The sequence below is a fragment of the Eschrichtius robustus genome, chromosome 14 (genome assembly GCF_028021215.1).
Source record: "Eschrichtius robustus isolate mEscRob2 chromosome 14, mEscRob2.pri, whole genome shotgun sequence".
Lineage (NCBI taxonomy): Eukaryota > Metazoa > Chordata > Mammalia > Artiodactyla > Eschrichtiidae > Eschrichtius > Eschrichtius robustus.
The window spans coordinates 6,176,740-6,194,055 of NC_090837.1; the positions used below are offsets into that span (position 1 = coordinate 6,176,740).

At 56.6% G+C, this 17,316-nt stretch overlaps 1 protein-coding gene across 27 annotated transcripts in view; it reads left to right on the forward strand.

The window, feature by feature from the left end:
• Nucleotides 1–17,316, forward strand: part of NCOR2 (nuclear receptor corepressor 2) — a 221,607-nt gene that overhangs the window by 95,635 nt on the left and 108,656 nt on the right. For all 27 annotated transcript variants that reach the window (XM_068562668.1, XM_068562667.1, XM_068562663.1 and 24 more), the window contains 2 exons: nt 5,278–5,334; nt 12,214–12,266. In XM_068562668.1, coding sequence (XP_068418769.1) covers nt 5,278–5,334; nt 12,214–12,266 — 110 coding nt within the window. The remainder of the gene's footprint in view (nt 1–5,277; nt 5,335–12,213; nt 12,267–17,316) is intronic.

Here is a 17,316-nt window from a genome sequence, read left to right on the forward strand (position 1 = left end):
TAAATAAGGGACAATCGGCACAGCGCTGGTACTCTAGGAATTTAGGGCAGTGGGCAATCCAGGTAGACGTCCTGGGGGAGACTTGAGCTAGGTCTGCACAATGGGCTCTGTTGGGAAAAGGCAGAAGGATATTTGCAGTGGAGAGGACTGTGGCCTGTCCAGAGATGGTGAGGAAGCAGAACTCATGGAGGCCCTCTGATTGCTGAGGAGTGAGAAGGAAATCAGAGTAGGACCCAGGTCCTTTTTTGTCTTTGATTTTAAGCATCTTACTAGTGAAGTTTTTTATCCAGTGTGATTATGACTAAGCAGGACAAAGACGAATAATTCTCTTGGTAATAACCAAGACTGTGAAGCATCTTGTAGAGCATTTTGGGGGTCCAGGCACCCTGATGCCCAGCTTCAGACTCCCTTCCCACCCGAGTCGTGATTCGGGGCTTTCAGAGCAGCGGCTCAGGCCCCGTCCCGAGCCGGGCCCTTGCCTCTGCCTCTGCGTCTGGCCATCCTAACTGCTCCTGGAGTCCAGGGCTTCCTCCAAATTCCTCCACACACAGGGAGCGTTGTCCTAACGGACTTGTGAACAGGAGTCCATGAATTCCGCCTCACTCACTCAGTCGTCTCCGTCACACACCCGGGAGGGCTCTGGAAGGGGTCTTCCGGCTGCTGGTACAGACGAGGACGCCGAGCCTCGGGGGTAACTGCTCCCCGAAACGCTGTAGCGCTTGGCAGATGGACGCGGCGTGGAGGGGTGGGCAGCGGGGCCTAGAGGGAGATAGAGGCTGGGCTCCCGGGCTTCCTGGGTGGGTGGGTGCTGCCTTCACTCTGCAGAAGAGGAGGGTGAGGGCTGGAGCTCAGGCTGGAGTAGGCAGCTGAGGAGCGAGAATGGGGGCTCCAAGGGGTGGGGCGCCGGCCAGGGGGCTGGTCAGGGTGAGGTCCGGTCCCCCTGCCCAAGAGGAGCCGGGATTGTGTGCGTGTGTGTGTGTGTGTGTGTGTGTGTGTGTGTGTGTGTTTGGGGAGGTACACGTGTGCATGTGTGTGGGTCCGTGTATAACTGTGGAAAGCTGTGCTCATATGTGTGCAAATTGTGTGCGCAGCTCAGCACGGGTAGAGCCCATGACTTCTATGCATATATGCATCCATGCACATATATATGTGCGTGTGGATACACGTGTGTTTGGGTCAGCACGTGTGGGGCACAGCTGTGGTTACGTGTGCATGGATACGCCCGGGCATTTGTGGGTACACTTGTTAGCTGTGTGGCATGTGTAGAGGCACGTGAGTGGCTGTGCGCACGTGTACGCAAAGTGGCTTGCATGGGGCACGTGTGTGATTGTGTGTTTATACTTTGTGCACATGCATGTGTCCGCTTGGGTACACAAGTGTATTTGTGCATGCTGTACACATGCGTATGTGAAGGCGTGTGTCCGTGAGTCGCCTGGTGTGGCACACGTGTGTATATGTTTGTGCTTTTATAGATGTAGACATAGGATTTGGTCATGTGGGTCCGCGGGGCTTGCGTGCACCTGTCTGCGCAGGTGACTAAGGTCTTTCGTGCCCCAGGTGCTCTGGCCCCCAGGAGGCCAGGCCGCTCGGACCCTGGGGTCCCCAGCAGGAGGAGTGCCGTCTCCCTAGTGAGACGCCAGCCCGAACCCCCAGTGTCAGTCAAGAGCCCTGGCAGCGGGTCGAAACCAGGGGCGGGCGGACTGTCCCCTCCTGTTGGCTTGTGCTCCTGGTTTGTCCCCTGCAGCTGAGCAGGGTGACCTCAGGCAGTGACTTCCCAAAGGCTAGGCGCTGTGGGAGACCCGGTGGGCCCTGGCGAAGAGTTTGGCTTTGGTTCTCGTGGCGGCGAGAAGCCGTCAGCCGAGCGGTGGGAGGGAGTTTCTAGTGTGGGTCTGAATCTGTGGCCGTGCTCCATTCCGGGGTGTTGGGGGGGGGCCTCCCCTCCATTTGAAGAGGGACATTAAGAAAGAAGTGACAGCATACACTTTGTTCCCCGTAGAACTTCCTTGTAAAAGTCCTGAGAGTTTGGTACCCGGGGTGAACGCGGCTGTCGTGCGGATGGGGAGACTAAGGTCCAGACGGGTGAAGCGACTTGCCGAGGGTTAGAGCAGGGTGGACTCCCAGACACGGGCCCCTGCTGGACAGATGTGTGTTTCTCGAAAGCACTGCCCGTCCGGGGGAGGGGCCCAGTAGGCAGGACATCCCCGCCAGCTCCCCGGGAGCTGACAGCAGACTTTGTACCCACCCCACACCCCTACAAGCTGGACCCGTGAAGCCGGGAGCGGGAGTGTGGTAGCACGAGGTGGAAGAAGTGTCCCCACGAAGACGTGAAGAGGTGGGGTGCCGGTTCAGGGCCTGCCTGTCCCAGCCTTTAGCTGCCGCTTGAGCTGCGTACTTCGGGTCGGCTGTGTGACCCCAGCCTCAGCTTCCTTGTGTGTAAATGGGGCTGATGCTAGAACCTTCCGCAGAGGGTTCCTGCAGGAGTCCACACAGATGGGGCTTCTGGAGGATGCAGCCCTGGCACGTGTAGGGGGTCACCTGGTGTGGGCCGTGGGCTCGTCGTTATTGTTGACAGCAATAATAACAACAGCCAGCCCTTACCTAGCTCCCACCGTGTGCCAGATCCTGAGTTTCGCGCGGTGCTTGTGTCAGCTCATTTAATTCTCTTAGCAGCTGCGTGGGGCGGTGCTGATGTTATCCCCGTTGCGTAGATGAGGAAGCTGAGGCTCAGGGGTGGTGCAGGGACTCGCCCAAGACAACGCAGTTGGCAAGTGGATCAGAGCCCAGCCTGGCTGGCCGTGTAGCCTTGCTCTTGGCTGCCCCGCTGTCCCGTGTTCCAGTGTTGCGGCATCTTTAGGACTGTTCCGTGGCAGGTTTCTTCTGGGTGAATCGCAGGTGTGCCGCTTTTTGGAAACTGAGTTGTCTTAAAAGGCCCCAGGGCCGCTCAGGGCTTAAGAGCAGAGCCTGGGGGAGGGTCTGTTAGGGAGCAAAGGAACTCTCACACCAGGTGTATGAAGGAGAGCTGGTGCTCAGGGCGCACCTGGTCGCCTGGGCTCCCCGTGGCTTTGGCAGGTAAGGAAGGGGCTCCTCCCTGGTCTCTTCTCCAGGGGTTACAGGAAGTCCCCTCCCCAGGTGCCTGTGTTCCTGAGACAGTGAAGATGTGGTTGAAGATGGAATCCACTCTGGTTCATAGGACACACACAGGCTTCTAGAGGCCCTATATGGGTCCCAGATCTGAGACAGGCCCAGTCGTGTGATGCGGCAGTTTCCAGTGGCCCAGTCGCTCCAGCCCTGCCCTTCCTGTGTTTGGCATCATTCCTTTATCTAGATGGGCAGTTGCTGCTGATCCTGACAGAGCCTCATAAATGCACACAAACTCCTATTCATCCCTCAAAACCCAGCTGTGTATCCCTCCTGTAACCTTTCTGGAGAGAGTGACTCTGACCCGCTTAATGCCTCCCCCGTATACCACACGTACTTTTCCTGCCTGAGCGTATTAATCTGCCATCACTGCTCATGACCAACTGCCCACTAGACTGGGTTCATTATAGGCAGAGGCCGATATCATTCATTTTGTTTCATGCCCTGGTGCTTAATACAGAGTGGGTGCTCAAATGTTTGGGAAGCTACCCTGTTCCCTCCTCACCCTATACCTAGTCCTTCACTTGGTCCAGCTAGGGAATTCCTCAATCTTTGGTACCCCATGGCTGACACTTTCTGGCTTTGAGGTGTGGCCAGGTCTGGGGTGGTCAGGCTGGAACCTCCCCCACTCCACACCCCCCCACCAATAGAAGACGCTGGACCCATGCCTAGTGGAGGCCCTGGATGGGACCAGCCCATATCTTTCTCCCCTCTTGGAGCTTGGAGATCAGAAAAAGGACTTTTCCTTACGTCATCTTTCTGTGCCTCAGTTTCATCAGCTGTAAAATGGGGATACTCCTTATATCTGCCTGACTTCGTGTTATGTGTGATTCAGATATTAATAATGCATGCCGTGTGCTCAGTGCTTGGCTCATAGTAGGTTCTCAATAAAATGGCAATCATTACAATAATAATTTGCCCCCTGATTATCCGGCCCCCAGCCACACTCTGAGGCAGCTGCTCTCAGGGTTTTGGCTTTGCACAAAGGGGGCCGAGATCATGGCTTGTTCTTGGGTGGGCTGGGCCCAGGGCTCTAGGCGGAGCTAGTTCTAGGTGCCAGCTTGAGCCCACCTACATACCTACCCTCTGTCATGGGGGCTGGGGGAGGGGGTGAGGCTGGCCCTCAGCACCCCTCCTCCCTGCTAGGACACCCGAAGCCTGGGCCTCGAATTCTGTTGTGAGCAGGGCTCTGGGTCACCCCCGTTTAGTGGGTCTGGATTTGGGGATCATTGGGAGACGGTTTCGACCTGATGATGGTGTCTTGCTTGGCTTGTCCTGCCAGCCCACGCTGAGTCCTGGATGGTCTTCCCGAGTTTGGCTGAGTCAGGAACACCCAGCCTTTCCTGGGTCACAGGAAGGGCTCAGGTCTCCCACGTGTGCGCCGTGGGCACCCCGCTTTCCATCTGACAGAGACCCACCCTGAAGTCATCACCTTCCACAGCTCTCTGCCCACCCCGTCCCCAGGCTGGCCCGGCCAAGCGGGCCCTGTGGTCCCTGCCTGGGGACCTGGACCAGACACAGTGTCCGCCTTCACGGCCAGGGGCCCCGGGGGTCCAGCCTGTTGAATTCGCAGCCGCTAAGCCCTTTCTGCCATATGTTCCTGTTTTCCTAATAAGTCCGGGTTGTGAGTGGGGAGGCGGGGAGGCCCCAGGGCAGCTCAGAAATAGTCACATGATTGTGAAATACAAGAATCCTAGAAAGGGTATCTCCCAGTGCCTCTATCTCGTCCTCCCTCCCCCTCCTTCTCCCCCCTCACTGCTGAGGTAATTGTAGACACCCAGCCGGCTTCCAAGGCAGAGGAAGGCATCTCGGGCCTTGCAGGAGCTGTGCCCGCCCCGGGCCCTGGGGGGCGTCCGGCTGGGGGCTTCAGGGGCCCAGCGCCAGAGAACAGGGTGCGTTTGTTCGAACCGAAACTTGGCGGGCTTGCCAGGGCCACTGCGGGGATGCTGAGGCCGGCTGTGTTTGTCTCCAGCCCCGGGAGGGCTTGTAGGGGGACCCTTCTCCAGCCCCGTCTCCGCCCCTGGGCCTGGATGGGCGTGCTGGGCTGGGCAGCTGCCTGCTGTGTGTGTGTGTGTGTGTGTGTGTGTGTGTCTGCTGGTGTTTTTTTTTTAATTCCTCCTCTTCTCCGTCACCCTGCAGAAGAAGGCCGAGGCTGCACATCGGATTCTGGAAGGCCTGGGGCCCCAGGTGGAGCTGGTGAGCTGGGGAACAGGGTGGGGCGCTCTGGGAGGGGGTGGGCAGGGTGGCGGGGCGGGGGGTGAAGGGAAGGAGAAGTCATCTGTTGCCAAGCCCTGCCCTGTCCTCGGAAGGGGGCAGGAGATCCACCCTTCGGATGAGAGGGGCGGGCAGGTAGCGACGGGCAGGCCGCACTGGGGGTGAGGAGGGGCGCGTTGGCACTCCAGCTATGCTCCCAAGCCCAGCCAGTCGGGCTGCAAGATTCACCAGCTGGAGTCCAACCCATTTGGCCTATAGCTTATCGTGGAAAGCCCATACTCCGGGCCCGATCCTCTGAGTTCAGCTCTCAGATCTGCTACTTAATAGCAGGCGTCTTAGCCTCTCTGTGCCTCAGTTTCCTCATCTGTAAACTGGGACTAATAATAACACACATCCCACTGGGTTGTAGTGAAGATTAACCATACTAAGTTTTGTAAAGCCTGATGGAGAGTAAGTGCTGAGCGTCAGTTCTTGCTGTTGTTGTTATTATTACTGTTGTCAGTATCATTTTACTGATGGAAAGATGCCATGTCAGCAGCAGAGCTGGGAAGCAGACTCAGGCCTTTTCTCTCTCAGGCACCCGTCACCCTATGTGTCACCAGAGATAGGAAACAAGGGAGCACCGAAACTCCCGGCTGGTGGCCTTGGAGTCCTGGGAGAAATGGCCAGAGTGCCCACCTGCCTGGGACCGTCACTGTCCCACTGAGCGGGTGGGTGCAGAGCCATGGGGGCAGCGCGTGGGGACACGCACATAGGATGGATGCGAGGGGTCCCCGTGCGTGTGCAGGCGGCGGGGTGGAAAAAAATCTGATGCATTTGGAGCCTAATTTTAAACTTGGCTTCACTGTGTGTTTGCCGGGTGGCCTTGGGAAAGGGACTCGGTTTTCTCATCTGTGAAATGGGGGGAAGCCGAGGATCTTGATGAGGGAACGATGAATTGGTGCGGGGAAAAGGCTCACTGACGCAGCACTTGGCCTGTGGTGAGCCCTGAGTGTCGTGGACCCTTAGGAGGGAAGAGTTGTTTGCTCCGGAGTTTTTTCTGCAGTGACAGCTGCTCCTCAGCCTGGGGTCCGTCTGCTTAGGCCACTGAGGACCTGTGAGCAGCTGGCCTCCTACTGCCCCCAGGTCCTCTCGGGGCAGAGCCAGACAGGGAGTGGGGGGCTCCTACGGCTCAGGGGCAGGGCCCAGTGCCTCTCCTGGGATGGGTGACAGGCTCCCAGCCTGCGGCCTTGCTTCCCTTTGGGCATGCTTTCTGGGATGTCTCTAGCAGCCTCTTTTTAAAAAAATTTAAGTAGCTTTGTTGAGATGTAATCCACATGCCGTACAATTCACCCATTTTAAAGAGTACAAGTTAGTGGTTTTTCGTATATTCACAGACGTGCACAGCCATCTCCACAATCGATGTGAGAACATTTCACCATCTCAAAAAGAACTTTGTTCCCTGAACTATCACCTCCTTATCTCCCATCCCCCCACCTCCCACCTCCCCCCTTCCTCTCCCCCTCCCTCCCAACCAAACACTAATCTGCTTTCTGTCTCTGTGGGTTTGCCTATTCTGGACATTTCGTATCGGTGGAATCATACAACGTGTGGCCTTTGGAGTCTGGTTTCTCTCACTCAGCATCCTGTTCTTAAGGTTCATCCATGAGGTAGCCTGTGTTGGTGTTTCATTCCTTTTTATGGCTGAATTGTATTCCATCGTATGGATGGACCACATTTAGTTTATGCGTTTATTCACTGGTGGGCGTTAGGTTGGTTTAGCTCTCGGACATTATAAAGGAAGTGGCTGTGAACATTAATGTACAGGTTTCCATGTGGATGTGTGTTTCCCTTTCTCTTGGGTAGATACCTCGGCCTGGACCTGCTGGATCGTGTTAATTCTGTGTTTAGTCTCTTGAGGAATTAATTGCCAGACGGTTTTCCAGAGCCGCTCCACTATTTTCCATTCCCACCAGTAAGCTGTTGCTCACCTCGGTTTCCCTTTCTTGCCAATGGGGCTGGCAGGCCTAGAGGCCTCACCCGACCATTTCCAGACCTGGAGGCTCGCCCTCTCCCCTTTCCTGACCTAATGAGTCCTGGAGGCTCCTGAGTAGGGGGTTGGAGTGTGAAGGGAGCCTCTGAGAGCAGCAGGGCGTCTGCTGGGCTCACAATTTCAGTGGTTCTTTCCTGGGTCTCCGGGGGTGAGGAGGCTGTCCTCTGCCTGGTGGTCTCCAAGTAGAGGCTTCCCCGAGGCTGGTGGCACAGGAGGCGAGGTCTGGTGGGGCTGTGTGCCTGTCACCGGAGCGCTCTGGAAGTCGGTAGGCTCTTGGCTTGGTGGCCTTCAGTGGGGCTGGAGAGGGGCCTCACATCGACAGGGCACCTGCTGTGTGTCAGGCCTCGTGGAAGTGTCGCCATCCATTTTCTAGGTGAGCCTCAGAGAGGGCAGGGCCTGGCCCAGGGTCACACAGCACGCGATGAAGCGGAGAGGTGTGCTGAGCCCACGGGGTTGTGGCTGACCGCTTCTGCACCGGTCTGCCTTCTCTCTTGGTTACCACAAGGCCCGAGTGACCTGAGGCATCCTCCAAGCAGAGGCAGCTCTGAGGCGCCCCCTCAGCAGGGCCTGCTTCGTGCCACCCAGGAGTCCGAGCTCAGGCCAGGAGGAAGGGCCTGGTGCTGCTCACCCCGGGTCTCGGGTCACTGGGCTGCACCCCGGGGAATCCAGCTCCCTGGAGGTCTCTCGCATCTGCAGCCCAGGGAACAGTCAGCCGAGGAAGACAGTGACGAGTGCTCCGTGACCTCCCTGGTGGGGAGGCCTGGGCCCAGGAGAAACCCGCGCGGGAGAGGAAGGCGATGAACAGTGCGGACGGCTCCAGGCAGGGCTCTGCGTGGCTCGGCCCTCCATCCCTGCGCCCTGGGGACCAGGCCTGGCCCAGAGCGGGCAGCGGGGGCGAGGGTGTGGGCAGCCCCATCGCCCCGCCTCCTCGCCCTGCCGCTTTGAGTACTGGTTTCCTTCCTGTTCAGAGGTGTTATTTTAAGAACGCGGTGTCACCAGAGGGCTCAGGGCCAGCGCAGACACTCCGTTTCTAGCAGCTCGGCCACCTGCTGCTTCTCGGCCCCCCGCCGGCTGCCTGCCGTCAGGTCTGCAGGGGACCCTCCTTCCTTCTCCCCGAGACCCAGCTCCTCTCTCTTAGTCATTTCTGTCTGGGGCCCTGCAGTCTGGCACATCCTCCCCTTTGTGCTCTCTTTCTCCCTCCGATTATTTGGCTGCGCCCCCATTTCTAGAGGAGGAAATGGAGGCATGGAGGGGGCGGGCCTTCCTGCTGGTACCCTAGGCCCCCCAGCCTCGCTCCTCTGGGGTCCGTGGCAGGGACTTTCCCTCTTAGGTCTCGTGTCCCCTTGGCGGGGGCTGGCAACCTGGGAGGTGGCAGAGAAAGCTGCTGTGGGTGTGAAGGCCAAGGTGGCCGCGTGGCCGCTAACTGGGGACATGCCTCCTGGGACAGAAGGAGGCCTTGCCTGGCCTTGTGCATCCCCCCGCCTGCAGGTGGCGAGGAGGGGCGTTAGGGGGGACCCCCTCTGGCCCTGCCCTCCCCTCAGAGGTGCACCAGCCAAGGAGGTGTCATGATCCTTCCTCACCCCCGACCCACTCACACATCTTCCAAGGCGGCAGCCCGTCACCATGGCAACAGCCAGCCAGCCGAGGCTGCCCTGGGCCCAGAGCCTTCCCTTCCCGCCCAGGTCTCAGTGTACCTCAAAGAATGCCCAGAGAGTGCCTCCTTGGGGGACAGCCCCTCTGGTCAGAGGCAGCGCACCCCACAGTGTTCTCTGACTTCTTCCTGGCCTTTTGCTGAAGGCCACCTGGAGGGGCAGGGTGCTGTGTCCTCTTCTTACCCAGCAGGGCTGGAGGGTGAAAGTGATTCCTTCCCCTGCGAGTTTGGCGGGTCAGAGGTGGGCTGGGACCCCGCTGGCCTCCCAGAAGCCAGTCTCCCCTTTTCTGGCCCATCCCATTTTGTAGAAACAGGCCGCCCCCCCCCCCCAACCCCCCGCCCATCACTGGCACCCGGGGTCTCTCTATGTGGTCTTTCAGCCTCTCCTGGCCTCCTTAGACCGTGGAGACTTTGCCATCTTTAAAAGCAAAAAAAAAAGCAGTTGAGTCACCAAGTCTGACATTTCCTGGGCTACTCGAAAGCCCAGTGAGGTAGGTCCTATTTGCTCTACACCCATTTTCCATATGAGAAAACCGAGTCCTGGAGTGTTGAAGGCATGTGTCCAGGGTCACACAGCTAGTGAAATTGGGGCCCATCTGTTGCTGGAAACTGAGCCTTTAAGCCATACTCATTCCCGCCCGGCCTGTGTTTTATTGGCTTGTGAGGAACGTAAAGGACCGGACGCAGAGTCACCTGGGGTTAAACACGGGCATTTGATGCCCTGGAATTCAGCACAGGCACCTTTGTAGGGCTCCTTGCTGTCCTGAGATGTGGGCTCTCCACGATGTGCAGTAATGTCTTGCCCCTCTCTGGTTGGGAAGTTTTGCAGTGAGTCTGACGGTGGTCTCTCCTGTTGCCTTCCTGTTCAGACACCCAGAGTGGGGGTGGGGAAACCTCCCCATTTTGAGCCAAGCACCCTTGGAAGGGCAGCTGACCCAGTGTGGGGGGACATCTCCATCCCAGGGGGAGTAGCTGGACTTGGGGCCTGCAGTTGCCTGAGTAATGGTGAATTGTCATGGAGGGAACCTGGGGGACACCGGGAGAGAGGTGCCATTGTCCTCAGCCAAGGCTGCCTGCGATTCCCAGGACAGCAGAGGCCCCTCCTTGAGGACCCCGCCCTGTCCACAGAGGGCAGGAGGCGTGTCCCTGGGGACACGGCAGGTTGGACCTGTGGCCATGCTGCTTGTGGGTGGTCCCCATCGGCTGGAATGATGTCAGGAGGTGTATTCAGGTCCATGCTCAGGGAGAGGTTCAAGGGTGGGGCCTGACGTGCCCTCTGCCCTCACCCTGGGGCCCTGCCCTGAGGCTTCAGGACACCACGTCTCCATCTTCACCTGCCCGGCCTGACCTGTCACACTCTGTACCTGGTTTTTGTACCACAGTCATCCGTGGCTGTCTGGGAGGCTCCTGCTACCTGTGTGGGTGTGTGAGACAGAGAGAGGGAAGGAAGGGAGAGGGAAGGGAAGAGAGGGCAACACAAAAAGAGACACACAGAGACATAAAGAGGGGGACACGCAGAGAAGGGAGCAAGCAGAGAAAGGGCAAACCCCTTCCTCCAGGGCTGGAGCTGAGAGGCGGGATGCTAGTACCAGCTCATCTCTTACCAGCCAGAGGCAAATGTTTTAACCTCTCAGGGGCTAGATTTTCTCACCTGTAAAATGGGGATGGTAATTGTATCAGTCAGCGACTGCTGTGTAACAAACCAGCCCCAAATACAGTGGTTTGAAACAACAACCTTTTGCTGTTTCCCACGAGTGTAGAAGTCAGCTGAGTAATTTCTCTCGACTGGGCTCAGCTCACTCACATCTGTGGGCAGCTGGGAGGTCAGCTGGCAGCTTGTGGTTTTGGCTGGGATGGTGCTGCTGTCCTCCATGCAGCTCTCTGCCAGGCTACACTTGGTCTCTTGATGGGGGCTGGTGGGGGCAGGCGAACAAGAGAGGAAGAAAGAGCAGAAAGGCCTCGTCTGCTTTCATGAAGTTTGCATCTGTCCCATTGGCCAAAGCAAGGGCGTGAGGGGGTACGGGGGAGCAGGGCAGGAAAAATTGCTTCCGTGAATGCAGTCACTGCACCCTGATGGTGATAATGACCCTGATACTTCTTGGAGCTCTCAGTCTGGCGCTGGGCTGAGGGCTTTGCACGCATTACCTCCTTTGATCTTCACAACAACTCTCTGAGTTTAACCCCATTTACAGATGAAAACCTGGGGCACAGATGGCTTAAGTAGCTCACCCAGAGACACACAGCTGGAAAGTGGCAGAGCCGCGATGCGAACCCCGGGGTTAGCCCCTAACTGCAGCGCTGCCATCCAGCCGGGAGATAACACGACATCGAGCTCAGCTCTTGCCCCATCGCAGACACTGCAGCAACTTCCTCCTTCTCATTTGCAGATTTGTTGCTGTATGTGGGCCCAGTTCATTCATTTCTCACTGCTGCGTAGTCTTCGAGGTGTAAACACGTCCTGACTTATTTCTTCCTCTTTCTGAAGGTGGACACTTAACTTGCTTCTGATGCGTTGCTGTTATGAGCAATGCGGTCCGGGCGTTCCGGCGTCCATCTCCTGGCGGGACACAGTGCCCGACCGCTTCCAGGGCTTCCGCGGGAGGGGAAGGGGGTCGTAGGGCACACCCGTCTTCATCCTTTCACATCTCCGGGGCGCGTGTACCTGCGTACGTTTCTATCGGCCATGTGCACGCCTTCCAGTTTCCTCACGTCTTCACCAACCCCTGGTACTATTTGGCTGTTTTGTCTTCTGCCGGTCAGCGGTGGTGACGGGGCATCTCACGGTGCTTTGGCAGTCTTCCCCGTTCAAGACCATTGCTGATCTCAGCTTCCCCGGGATGTGTGTGCTTGTCCCTGGGCGCTCAGGCCAGCCCTGCCCCGTGCCCTGCAGGGCAGCCATGGCAGCCACTGCGGTGAGGGCTCATGGTACCCACAGCTGTGCCCAGAGCGTTACAGCCTGTTCCTGGCCGGGGCTGAGGGCTGGGTCCCCGTGTTCCGTTTCATGCCTGCTGGCAAGCTGGTTCTCACACCAGTGGATGGCTCCCTGGTGCCAGGGCCTGGGGCGCTGCGGCTGAGGGGCCCCAGGGCTCTGCAGTGGGGTAGTAGCCGGCCCAGCTCGCACCGGCTGCCCACAGCCCAGGCCCAGCTCCGACGCACCTCCCTGTCTCTTTCCTTGCAGCCATTGTACAACCAGCCCTCCGACACCAGGCAGTATCATGAGAACATCAAAATGTGAGTACCTGTGGGCAGCCGTGCAGATGCACAGCGGGGTGGGGGGCCTAGGGTGGGATGTGGGTTCTCAGTTCCCAGCGGGCTCCCAGCCAGGGCCAGGTGCTGGAGGAGGGGATGGAAGGGGGCAATCTGGGCAAGAGTTCTGGGCCTAGGATGGAGAGGCCTGCGAGGCCAGGGGAGGGGCAGAGGGGGTGGCCCTGTGAAGCTTTGGGAAACAGACCTTGGGTCGGGGAGGGTGGGCGAGCTGCATGCACAGCTCTGGAGAGACAGAGGGGGGGGGGGGGCTGTTTGAGCAGGAGGAAGTTGCCGGGCGGAGGAGAGCGAGCTCAAGGTGACGGGGGCGGCCGTGGAGCAAGCAGGGGCCCATGGTTTGGCCTCTGATGTAAGCATATTCGGGACTGTCCTGTGGTCTGCATAGGGTGTCCATCTGTGGCACAGCCCAGTGTGGAGTAGCTGGGAGCACTAATCCAGACCCAGAGGCTTTGGAGTGGCCAATATGACGTATCCCAGTGACGGGGCCTTTTCCCAGATGGATGCTAGAAGCGAAAACATATCAGTGAAGTGCCCCCCACAGTTGGTGTGGGCCGAGCTGGCAGAGCAGGGACAGCCGGACTGTGCTGGAGACCAGTGACTTTATGTGTTCAAGCTGGGAGCCAGGTATTGGAGGTGTGGCTGCCGGCAGGGGGCTGGCTTTTTTCTTGGGATGCATTAGTGGGAGCATAGCGGATGCTGTGGCTGAGGAGGGGATATTACCCCATGTTGTGATCCAGGAGCCCAAAAGCTAAAAGGGGTCTTGCCCCTGGAGGGACATGTGGCGGCGAGCACTCCGGGACCGTTAGCTTAGAGGCAGACCCTTTGGGATCACAGTCATCGAACTGTTCCAGGTTCATTTTTGTGTGACCTCAGGAGGGCGGTGCTTAGCTGGTCCAGTGGGCAGTCCAGTTTGGTGTGACTGTCTGAGCTTCCTTGGGGTGGAATTGCAGGGTGTACGCGCAACAGTGAGCTCCCTATCCCTGGAGGCATGCAAACCTCCCGATGGTTTTCAAGCTCCGCTGGCGCTGGACTAGTTGTTGCGGAGGTCCCTTCTGTTGTAGTTTCTGGACTCGAGTGACTAGTCTAGGCTCTGGTGACCAACACGGCCACCCACCCCCGAGTCGCTGATGGGGCAACCTAGAAAATCCCGTGTTGCCAGCAAGGTCCTTGGCCCATTTGGGCTCGAGAGCACCCGCCTAGGATGCTTCTTCACCTGTATTGCCGGCCGTCACTCAGCCTGTGGCTGGCAGGGGCTGCGGAGTGTCCTGTACTGGGAGGCCTGGTGTAGTGCCAGGCTTTCTGTGTCCGATGTGGCCTGTGCTTTTGTCTGGCCTTAGAGTGTGTTCGCTGCTCAGGTACCAAATCCCTCTCAACTTTACATGGTTTATTTTCCAATCAGGCCACCTTAGTCCTTTATAAGCTTCTTGGGACCTGCCTCACCGTGGGGACAACTGCTGGGGGTGGGGGAGGCCCAGATGGATGTTGGGTGAGGACAAGGGGGCCTTTCGGGCCTGTCACAGCTGGTTTACGGGATGGGGGTGAGGTGTTCTCATCTGGGCAAACCTGCTGGGAACATTCATTTGTTCAATACACATTTATTACACTTACTATGTGCCAGGCCCTGTTCTAGGGACCTGGGGATTCAGCTGTGAACAAGACAAAGTTACCCATACTTTCATTAAGTTTTATCTAGCAGGGGAGACAGAAAGCAAGTGAGTTAATAAGTGAATAAGAAAACATCAGCTAATAAAAAATACTGTGGTCACATAGCTATCTTAAGCTCTTTATGCTTTGATGTACCTAGTTTTATTTTTCCTTTCAGCATAACAATTTTGATAGCAATATTATTACACTGAAACTCTTACGTAAGTTTTTTCACTAAACTGAAAATGAGTAATATTTTAAGCTGAATAATGTGGATGATTTCAGGTTATAAAAACAGCTATAGAATCCAAACAACAAAGGAAAAAGGTATCCATACAAATAATACCAGCAAACAAGATACTCCTGCATCTCTAAGTAGAATACAACTATAAGCTTATTGAACCAATGCCCTATTTTTATATCCCATAATCTTCATCAGGGGATGGCTCTGGTCTACTAGAGTACATTTTGGCTATGGAAGTAACCGCCTAGTGAAATTTGTTCCAAATCTAAGTCACTGATGAACAGATGTTTAAGTTTGAAACATAGAGGTAAATAATTTTAAGATTTTTCCTGTTATAAGTGGTCAGCTTTATGTTAGAAAAATGTATCTGTAAGCAAGTTATTTGAACTGATTTCTTCTTAGAACTTTAATTTTGTTTTCATAGTTTGCCTCTGAAATCATAATCACTTCTGTAATTTTAATTTCAGTGTGGTCATCATTAAGTCAGTGCAGTCATTTACTTTAAAAAATGCTGTGAAGATGGCAAACAGGGTGATGGGAGAGAAAGTAAGGGGGGGACTTTAGCCAGGGAGATCAGGGCAGGACCTAACAGTTGAGGGAACATTCGGGGACTGTGCAGAAGCTGGAGTGTAGGCCCCCCAGGCAGGTAGAAGAGGCAGTGCAAAGGCCCTGGGGCTGGACAGAGCAGGCGGGTATGTCCCGAGGGGGTAGGTGAGGGAGAGGAAGGTGCTAGCCAGATCACCCAGAGCTGGTGAGGAGCTGGGTTTTATTACCTGTGCGAAGGGAGGCCAACGATGAAGTTTATGCTGAGAAGTGATTTGATTGGATTTTTGGGACCCGATGGGCCAGGGGCATGTTGAGAGCCCCAAGCACCTGGCTCGTGTGGCCATTCCTTACTACCAGTGCCTTGGTTGCCCCATCTGTGAGATGGGTTGCTGAAGATTCAATGAATTACTATCCCTGAAGGTGCCGAGCTTGGTGTCAGGCGTGTAGGAAGTGTTCTGTGATTTTTGTTCTTTTTACTTTGTCAACAGAGACCAAGAGTTATCCCTCAGTCATTCATTCAAATATTCAAATATTTATGAGCACCTGCTCTGTGCCAGCCGCTGTTTGGGCCCTGGGGAGACAGCAGTGGATGAGGCCTGCCATTCTGGTAGTGCAGACAGGCAATAAATAAATACGCCTGTGATAGAAAGACAGCTTGATGAGGACAGTAAGATCAGGCTGGGGCTGCTTCACAGGGTGCAGGGCTTCACCAGCTCACCCCAGCCGGGCCTCCCAGCCTCTCTCCGGCTGCTGTAATTGCCGCCAGGTGGAAGGTTATCCCCTCCCCAAGGGACCTTGCCCTGTCACTTTAATTTCTCTGTGTGTTTGCGCGCTGGGGCCCGTGAGTTAAAGTTAATTTCACGCTTGACTTCCTGCTGCACTGGCAATTGCGGATGTGTTGAAGTCACCTGTACCCACCTCCACTGCTGTCCTCTGCCACCTGCCTCTTCGGGAGGTGTGGGGATGGCCACCCCTGCTCCTGGCGGGGTCGGGGAGGGGGGAGGCGGGTGACTCGCTGTGGGGTCTTAGCCCCAGGCCTCGGGAGTGACTCCTCAGACCTCCCAGGCTTTGGGAAGCAGGGGAAAGGGTAGGAGGTGGGGTGGGGGGGGCAACCCCAGAGCCACATCAGCCCGTGCTCCGTGGAGGGGCTGCCCCGCCCTCTGCAGGCCGGACCTGCCGGGAGAGCTCGGAGCTGAATCCACTGGGTTGGGGAGCCCACAGGTGATTCGGTGAAAGGGCGTGGGATTGATGCAGTGGTGACGGTTGAGCCTCCTGTGTGTTCTGCTGTGGCCACCCCTTCACCTGGTGTTCTCTCCTCCCCTCGGGGCCTGGAAGCCTGCTAGCTCCTGGTAGCTCTTCCTTCCCGATTTTCTTGTCTTCAGACTGATTTTTCCCCTCCTCGGCCCTCATTGAGGGCTGGCTGATGCCCTGGGGCCGTGCAGGTGGAAAGGGTGCTCAGGACCCAGGTTACTGTTAACAGGTCCTTGTGGTCTTGCTCTGGAGGTTCAGAGATGTTAAGTAACTTCCCCAGGGCCACACAGCCGAACTCCTAGACCAGCCCAATCTGTGCACCCACCCTGCTTTCCTCTCCTGGGTCTGCAGTCCGGACTCTGCCCCTCGCTAGCCCGGTGACCTCGGGCAAGTCACATCACTTAGCTTGTCAGTAAGTTGGTCTCCTTGGAGTCATTTTGCGTAGGAAAAGTGCTTGGCCCCTAGTAAGCATGTTTTGGACCATCAGTCACCCCAGTCTGACAGGCTTTTCCCAAGGCATTCAGGGCCCTGCATGGGCTGCTTTCCCCGCAGTCAGGGGTCTGGCTCTCCCTGAACACCCCTCCTCACTCCCTCCAAATTCACTGTCACCCTTACTCCCCTGGGACCCAGTATTCTCCTCATTTCCCTCTGCCCACCCCATTCCTTTACTTCTCCCAAGCTTCATCTCAAACCTCTCCTCCTCCAGGAAGCCTCCCCTGATTGCTCCCACACTTTCCTTTTTCAGAACTCCATAGACCCCAGGGCCAGTCCCAGCCAGAGCCTGGCCAGACTCTCCTCGAACGTCCACTGACTTTCCATCTCCTTTTTCCTCCTTCCTGGTTCCCGTTTCTCCCCCTAGTCCAGTGTCAGCCGACAAGGCCTATATTTCTTGACAGGCTGTGCTTTTTTAAACCCTGACTTCTCCAGGAGATTGAGATGTCCTTTGCACCCTATAAATGCCTCCACCGGCGAACTCATCACATTGCTGGTCTGTCGGTCCTTCCAGAGCCCTCTGGACTCTGTTCCCTATTTTTGGACAAAAGCTCAGCAGAGAAGATTTGTCTGCAGTATGCCGTTAGCAGCTGCAATACCTAAACACTTCTTGGAACAAAATAAACACTCAAAAAGTGTTTGCCAGAAGAATGTTGGACAAGTGGTCACCCCAAACCAGATGTCTAGGGGCTTGCGAACCACCCAGATGCATGCCTCCAGGGCGGGAGCAAAGTTAGAGGGGAAAGGGCTGGTGGGAGGCGGTAGGGAGTGGTGAGGACTGGGGTGAGTGGTGAGCTCCTCACGCTTTTAAAGGGGCAGTTAGTTCTTAGTTCCCTGTCT